The following is an 8,677-nucleotide window of genomic DNA, read 5'->3' on the forward strand; positions in this document are numbered from 1 at the left end:
CTGGAAAGACAAAGAGCCAAATATTTTGTTGTTGTCATGAATCCGAGCTTCTACCTTGTAAAAATAGGCTGTTTATTTTTTTATTAATATTATTTCGTTGTTTTTAGGTTTTGTTAATAAGCCTACAGAAGTAATTATGGGAATTAACCATAACAAAATTAAACCGACCTATTGCTTAAGTCTTGTCCCAACAATATATCTGCACCCTTTTTTAACAGGATATTTAAAGACAAACAGTCTTTTACAGTGTTACAGTCCTACATATTGTATGCTATTTGCACTGTTAGACCCCTCAGATCTTAACACTATCTTAAAATGATTGTGTGTAATTATAATCAAATTGCCTTAACGGTCTGCACGTTTAATGATCATTACGTTTATCTCAAAAACTAAAATATGGTTATTATTTATCAAAATAATTTTATAGTAATGTTCGCAGGCCAGCATCTACTTTTGTTAAACTAAAATTCATAACGGATTCTTTATTGCCTTCAGAACATTTAATACTTTGAACGTAATGTTCAATGATGCTTTACGTTAAACACGTGAAATGTTCGCAGATAATGTAGTGTTTTGAAACACCCACAATATTGTTTTGCAACCCGGTATCACGACAAGACGTGAAATAATCACGTTGGTCCACTTTGGAAAACGTGTAGATGTCACAGTTTAACAACCTCAGACGTGAATCTTACACGTTTGCGTTAACACGTTCCCGTGGAGAAATACCCGGATGTTCACTTATTTTACTCGCCATTGCTGTAAGCTCTGCCATAACGATCTATTTTAGTTTTCATTAAATCGAGAAAAATGGCATTCTGTTGTATTGAAGACCACTGAGAAATTTTCTATTTAATTATTTAATATGTATAAACAATATTTTTAAGGTGAAAAGCATTCATTTGCCTTGTTCCATGCCGAAAAAACGTCTCAATGTCACATTTTTATTGAAGTAATGAGTAAAACGTCTATTTTTCTTGCTTCCCCCAGCTCCTCGTTTAGGTGAAAGCTAAACAATGTGTTATATCGACGTTAAACCATGTTAACCATAACCAGCAAAATATATTTTTTGCTGTGTATGGTAGAATACATTAATAGTGGATACCCTTGCCAAACGTGAGAACTACACGACAGAAAAAAAAAATACCCGAACGCATCACGTGACGTGACGTCACCGTAATTTGCTAAAGTTTAATTTAAAGAAAACAAAACACTGAAATAACGTCACTGGAGTAATACTCTCAAATGTGAAATTTGCATGTTTTTTTTCAGCTGTGGAAATTCGGGGAAAATATCCGTTAATGCACGTTAATGATCCGCTTGCAACTAACGTTAGACATTCTCCTAACAAGTAGGTGGCGGTAATGCGCAAAATCGATGCGAGATTGCGTATCGCCAAATAAAGGCAGAACAAGAGGACTTCCTCCTCTTCGGACTTCATTAAGCAGGTAAGAGAGGCGTATTAATATAAGAGGCGTTGACAACAATATATACTAAAATGTAATTATATAAGGTCTATCGTCATTTGCGATATTAATATATTAAATAACTTATTTAATATTTTTATGGTGTTCTTTGGTCACTCAGTAAATGTCTTAATTTTCCAATAGACTTTTAACGTCAGCAATTTAGTTGTCTTTAGTTGCAATTAAGATGGCTGAGCAGGACATTGGTGCAGCAGAGGATGCTATGTTCCATGCAGACCTGCTTTTGGCTCAAATGAAAGTGAGTATCTTTAGTTATACAGCTCAATTTGCAAATGAATGGGATTCATACAGTGAGTAAAAATGGGAGAAAACCCACTGCTGATGTGTTTACATGTAATGTTGATTTTCTCTGGTGCAAGGAAAAACAAGATGAGAAAAGTGCACCCCCTAACCGGGAGAGTAAATTTCAGTGGATTGAGAGAGACTGTGAAGGTCGTCCACTGCTGAAAAGAAAGAGCAGAAGCGGAAAAACGCGTATGCGTTCTTCAGCTACAGGTTGGTCGTCATCTGTATCCTACTGTATATTCTGAATAGGTGTGTCTGGAGCCAGGCTAGGTTGGTCTATGTCTTCTCTGGTTAAATCACCTGTAAATATAGCCTATAACTTCACTGCTTTTGATTGTTACATTCCCCACACATTCCAGGATGCCTATGCCCCCTTGCAAGTAATGTTTCCAAACAAATTTAGTCTGACCATTGCATCAAGGAGTGATGCAGTAACATTACAGTACGGTAGTTCTTTTTCTTTCTGGTAGAGTGTTATGTCTGATTTACTTACATGCACCAAACTGCAAAAGTATTTAAGGGAGACTTTACCCCAATATCTTTCAGTCCTGAATCCTTGTGACCCAGCTGAGGAGGTATCCATGGTGACAGAACAAAACATGTCTCAACACTTACTTGGTAGGATGACTCCATATTGACATTTTTTAATCAAATGAACCGTGTAAAATTATTGTTACTTCACTATATTGTAGCCAAGTAGTTTAATCTTTCCAGAACCACAATGGGGTCTTTGTAGAATCCATAAGGAGCTTTTTTTCATGTCCCTCTTTCAGACAGTGAGATGCAGAAACTGCAGGAGATTCTGGCAACAACTGTTGAAGCTTCAGATGGTCCTCCTTCAACATCATCATCATGGAGCTTGCGACAGTCTGCAGCCCAAGATGAGTGGCAGAAAGCAAGGCCCTACCACCTGGACTGCTTGTTGTTCTCCAGGGTGGTCAAGGAAAATAAATGCAGTCAGTGCTCATCTCCTGCCATTATTCGTTGCAGAGACTGCATGCCTGAAGAGTGGCTGTGTATGGAGTGTGATATAATTTGCCACAAAAAACTGGTACTCCATAACAGGGAGTCGTGCATTGATGGATTTTACCGGCCCATTCCGCCAACGGTGTGCTGTGTGAAAGAAAATGGCAGATGTACATTAAAAAATCAAGGTACTGCTCTGATTATTGTGTGTGTGTTGTAGTATTTACATTTCTCAATCAGACAATCCTTTAAGCTCTTTTCAAAATTTCTGCAATTTCTTTTTAGTTCGGCTGTTGCCTACAGTGAGACCTGACCGACTGTGCACCTGTGACCCAACAAACATCACAGAATCTGCTGGAAGAGTAACTATTTTGGTTTGCATAAATGGTAGGTAGGCTTTATTTTTTGGTTTTGCAGTTAAGGGTCACAAGATATTCATACGTTTGATTCTTTTTAGGTCGTTATGACTTGTACTTGCCCAATTTGGCATGCAGAGTGTGTCTATCACAATGGACACCTGACAGAAGCGACCTCATAAGAAGTGGGTATTGGCCAGCATCTGTAAATTCTGAAACATTGTTTTCAGTGGATGTATTCAGCACATTTGAGGAGATGAAAACCGTTGCTCCGGGTTTGTCAAGACAAGGCTTTTTGCGGTTGTTAGAGCAGAGGACAGAGCAGTTTGGAAGGGTATGTTCTGTGTGGATGAAGATTTCCTTAATTAGAGACCATTGGCTATTTCATTTTACTTTTCTCTTAACTTTTTGCACATTTACAGAGCGGTAAAATACATGGAGATGCATTTCAAAGGAGCTTTGTGGAATACACTTTCTGCCAGTTTTTATGTGAGAAAATGGCAAATGTGGAGCACTTCACCTGCCCAGCATGTACACCCAACATGCTTGCGGTTTCTGCAGACGGCAACAGAAAACTGTACAGGTTTCAACACTCTAAAGGGTAATGCAAGGCAAGATGCCACACTACATGGCTTTGCTGTACAGTATACACTGCACAACATCACTCTGTGACAGGGGCACTACATCATAGTAGCTCATGTTATCACAACACAGACGCTTCTATTTCTAATGAGATAATTATTCAAAGTTCCATGATCTGCTGTACTTGTTTCTGCTTCCTCCCTGGTTTCCTCTTTTGCTGTCATTGGCCATTACTCTGCACCATTTTATAGAATTGTCATACATCACCACACTACAACAACATGACACATTTGATACCAGATATAAATATAAATTTGCCACACTTTAAAATCCAGTACGAAGAACCATGTGGTGATAATTTTGTATTTTGCAGCTGTGCGCCTTGCTTAAGTTGTTTTACAACTTTTAAAACCTACTGAACAAATGGTTTCTGCCACTGAATATGCCTTTTTTCTGCTTTCATTGAGGTCAGAGGAACCATACTTTGAGGGCATCTTCATTGCCAAAGATGTGGACGTATCCTCTTTCGTTGAAGAAATCAGGAGTAAAGCGAAAAGTGTTAGTAATTCAGAATTTGTAGCCCTGCTGTGTAAATGCAGTATTTTTGCCATCTAATATATCTATAATTTTTTTTCATGCAGACTCCAGGAAAAGGCACTTGTGGTGCTACTCAGTGGTCTGCTGCCAGGGAGACTGCCAGAAGAGCTAGCAAACTTGATGAAGAGGGTCTTGAGGTAGCTGTTTGCAGGCATGGGGTGATATTAAAGGGTCTCAACATGTACAGGGGGGAGATCTTTGCGTATCCCCTATTCCTGCAGAAGGAGCTTCAGGCAGCCACAAACATACATTTCTACTGCACTGACATCTCATGCAAGTACTGGCCCTATCTTCAGAAGATGTCAGTCTCTATGCCTGAACTGAGCCCTCTTCTTCAAATGAGACCATTTCTGTCAGTCATGCACGCCAAGGCCCATTCAACTAAGTGTGAGGTATTGTCTTTATTATACTATTTACTATTTTTATTTAATTTAATTATTGATAATGGGAATGCACAATTTATGTCTTTGCAAAACTGAGATTGGTGCATCCCTAACCAATAACTTTTTCACACATTTGTTAGATTGTCTGGAGTGGTAGGAATCAGGAGGGTGCTGGCGCAACTGCAGGGGAAGAGGTGGAAATGGTGAACAGTTTCCTCTCTCGTTGTGCTCTCACAACGAAGTACATGACCAAATCTGGTATGTGATTCTCCTTTATTACATTAATACAAATGTTTTGTTCTTTCAGCTATTCTTTCATTAGTCTTTCATTCTTTATACAAAAATACAGAAGCGAAACCTTTATTTTAATTAAATTTGAATAGGCCGTCCAGTAACATTTGAATATGTTTTCTAAAAGCTCGCAATGACATGCTGACTGTACATGCAATTGGGTGGAATAGACGCAAGCATGATGGCCTTCATCTTGCATTGTCCAACAGATATGTCAAGGTATTGACCATATTACACAGAATTAATCTGGTCCAAGATGGCAAAGGCAATTGTTTGTTTGCATTTTTATTGAAGACCGTCCGAAAGGCTGAGGCTGAGTCCCAGAGGCTGGAGAACTTGAGCCGTGAGCTTGGGTGTCCTGAGAACATGGTCCAGCAGTGGGTACATGACGTCAGACAGTGGGCCACTGATGGTACAGTATTGACGTTATAAATAATAGGCTGTTTACAGTTACAGCATAGTGTGCTCGACAGTGTTGAGGACGTGTTACTGTAATTACATTACTTTATTTTGTAACACATTACGTTCCTAAATGAATATCATATTTAAGGTGTTTTAGCCACTGTTGCAAACTGCACATACAGCATAGTGCTAATGGATATAGTGCCATTGATGCACTGTCAGGTAGATTTTATCAGAAATGTAAATTGACCTTTCCAAAGTGGTTATTTATTCATGCTTTTGTCTCCTCCCAAGATTCTATAGATGTCAGACAGGATGACCAACATATCCTTCAGCGGTCGATAGAGCACATATGTATGGGTGTCTATCAAAAAAAAGCAAGCCTTTATAATCAGACAGGTATGTTGTTGAATTATCTATTTTATTTACAAGACTTGTGAATCTCTTGTCTAGATTTTATGTTTCTGTCATGTGTTTGGAAATTATAGACAGCAACAAGATTCGACAAATGCGGCGACGGAAACTGGGGGAAGAGAAAAGGAAACTCTTTGAAGCAATCAAACGATACAATGAGCAGGTGCCAGAGGAGGAGGGCATAAATGAGCAGATGGTGGAGAGCCGACTCTCTATGGTGGGCCATGGCAGTGGGGAGGACAGTCTTATATGGCCATGGGAGGTTCACAGCACTGGTATGGAACAACTTCTGTGAGGGAGAGGGATTACATTGAGCAAACAGATGTTGACGCAGCTTAATGGGCATGTATGCTATACAACTATATTGCAGCTTACAGGTCAATCCTGTTGACTGGCTCATTTGTATGACTTTAGAATCCACAAACATCCTCACTAAGAAGAAGATTTTCGATGCATACATGTCAAAGATGCGGCTGCAAGAAGAGAAGATCCTAATTCTTAGGGAGATGAGACAGCACTGCACCTACCTCAGAGGGCTGGCTGATGGCATTAGGAAGCTGATTGCAGAAATGTCTGGAGGAAACCGTGGTAAGAACATGGGGTTAACACTGAAGTGCCGTTTTTATTATTTATTTATTACTTATTCTTATTATTTATCTATTTATTTATCTACTTGAACTTTGGTTGCTGCTTAGTATTATGTATTGTGGCCTGTGTATTTTTTGTTTTGGTGCCCAAATGCAATATGATGTCATTGACAGTGTTTCTGAATGCTTGATTAAGTGTTGTCTTGTTGATATGACTGGTAGGCTAAAATTGAATTGTCCTACGGGGATAAATAAAGTTAACTGAATTGAATGTTACAATGCTGTTCAGATATGGAAATGTATGTTGGCTATCTTAACTGGGTCAAGTTAAGGGTCTAAACAGGTAAGAATTAATGTGTGCCTTTTTCATTTTATATTTCCTCCTAGGCAGTTTAACTGACGAGGGGCATTGTGGGCTACAGTGTCTTCTACAGGAAAGGCTTGCTGATGTGGAGGAGAAGATTAAAGTCGTTTCCTCAAGATACAGCTTGGCTTTAGGACCTCTATTCCCTGAAGACTGGTCTGAGGAGATACCAGAGATACCGGATGAGAATAAAGGACTTGAATACGAGAGCTCAGAGTACAGTGATTTGGAAGATGTCTAACTAATTTGTGAATTGACATGTGTTTTTGCATTTGCTTGCCGGTTTTTTTTTTGTTTTGTTTGGAGGGTGTGGTTTTGGACATACCCTTTTTCAATAGATAGTCTCCCTTATTTAATTTACATAAATACCATTGCCTTTATTGTGATGAATAAACTAGCAAAATTATTTCTGTGTCAGATGAAGAGTCCCCACCCACCAGCCCTGTAACTGATCAAATTAATGTACTTGGTACTAACTCTATAAATAAAAGCTGACGTATAGTGATCTTTCTGCTGTTATTCTTTATCTGCTTTGTATGCTAGGCTTTATTGTTCCTGCTGCACCACATTCTCACACAGTCTCTCATAGTCTGACAGTTAGTTGTTGAATGACTACCTCCAAGACTACTTTATGGATATTATAGCAACTACAAACCCTATTCCATAAAAAGTAAGTTGTGAGTAAAAAAGGAATGGAATAATTTACAAATCTCATAAACTTATATTTTATTCATAATAGAATATAGATAACATATCAAATGTTGAAAATGAGACATTTTAAAATGTCATGCCAAATATTGGCTCATTTTGGATTTCATTGGATTTCCAAAAAAGTTGGTACCGGTAGCAATAAGAGGCCAGAAAAGTTAGCTGGAGGACCAATTTATTAAGTCAATTGGCAACATGATTGGGTATAAAAAGAGCCTCTCAGAGTGGCAGTGTCTCTCAGAAAACATTGTCGGTGAACACAATCCACCGTGCCATTCACTGGTGCTGGCTAAAACTCTATAGGTCAAAAAAGAAGCCATATTTAAGCACAGGTGTTTTCTCTGGGCCAAGGCTAATTTAAAATGGACTGTGGCAAAGTGGAAAACTTCTGTGGTTAGATGAATCAAAATATAAAGTTATTTTTGTAAGACTGGGATGCCATGTCATCCGGACTAAAGAGGACAAGGACAACCCAAGTTGTTATCTGTGCTCAGTTCAGAAGCCTGCATCTCTGATGGTATGGGGTTTCATGAGTGCGTGTGGCATGGGCAGCTCACACATCTGGAAAGACACCATCAATGCTGAAAGGTATATCCAAGTTCTAGAACAACATCTCTTTTAGGGAAGACCTTGAATTTTCCAACATGACAATGTCAGACCACATACTGCATCAATTACAACATCATGGCTGTGTAGAAGAAGGATCCAGGTACTGAAATGACCAGCCTGCAGTCCAGATCTTACACCCATAGAAAACATTTGGAGCATCATAAATAGGAAGATGCGACAAAGAAGACCTAAGACAGTTGAGCAACTAGAAGCCTGTATTAGTCTAGAATGGCAAAACATTCCTATTCCTAAACCTGAGCAACTTGTCTCCTCAGTCCCCAGACATTTGCAGACTGTTAGAAAAAGAAGAGACGATGCAACACAGTGGGAAACATGGACTTGTCCCAACTTATTTGGAATGTGTAGCCCTCATGAAATCCAAAATTATATGTTCTCTATATTCTATTTTGAATGAAATATAAGTTTGAGATCTGTAAATTATTCCATCCCTTTTTTACTCCCAATTTCTACAGTGCCCCAACTTTGTTGGAATCGGGTTGTACATCAGTCTAATATATAATGCTGTTTTTGTTTAAGCTCATCCAACTGCAGACGTGTTCGGTGAAAGGATTCTGTATTATTTGTGCCTCTTATTAATGCAACATAAGTCATATGTGCTTCAAAAATAAATAAAATCTGTGTGCAA

General features: G+C 38.7%; 1 protein-coding gene across 5 annotated transcripts; it reads left to right on the top strand.

Annotated features, from left to right (window-relative positions):
* Positions 1 to 897: 897 nt before the first annotated feature.
* Positions 898 to 7,219, top strand: LOC113072582 (uncharacterized). Of its 5 annotated transcripts, none has more exons than XM_026245576.1 (17): positions 898 to 1,448; positions 1,611 to 1,725; positions 1,847 to 1,982; positions 2,319 to 2,390; positions 2,546 to 2,926; positions 3,024 to 3,125; positions 3,196 to 3,428; positions 3,517 to 3,695; positions 4,144 to 4,234; positions 4,318 to 4,665; positions 4,797 to 4,914; positions 5,075 to 5,166; positions 5,242 to 5,359; positions 5,644 to 5,748; positions 5,838 to 6,038; positions 6,178 to 6,351; positions 6,738 to 7,219. In XM_026245576.1, exons 2-17 carry the CDS (start codon positions 1,654 to 1,656, stop codon positions 6,953 to 6,955), a joined length of 2,640 nt encoding a protein of 879 aa, XP_026101361.1. In that variant the 5' UTR covers positions 898 to 1,448; positions 1,611 to 1,653; the 3' UTR covers positions 6,956 to 7,219. The 5 variants fall into 5 exon arrangements, with proteins under 5 accessions (XP_026101361.1, XP_026101362.1, XP_026101363.1 ...); XM_026245577.1 differs by having other exon boundaries at positions 1,360 to 1,448; positions 1,643 to 1,725; XM_026245578.1 differs by having other exon boundaries at positions 1,375 to 1,448; positions 1,633 to 1,725.
* The last annotated feature ends 1,458 nt before the right edge of the window (positions 7,220 to 8,677 follow it).

Source organism: Carassius auratus, unplaced genomic scaffold (genome assembly GCF_003368295.1).
Source record: "Carassius auratus strain Wakin unplaced genomic scaffold, ASM336829v1 scaf_tig00009552, whole genome shotgun sequence".
Taxonomy (NCBI): Eukaryota; Metazoa; Chordata; class Actinopteri; order Cypriniformes; family Cyprinidae; genus Carassius; species Carassius auratus.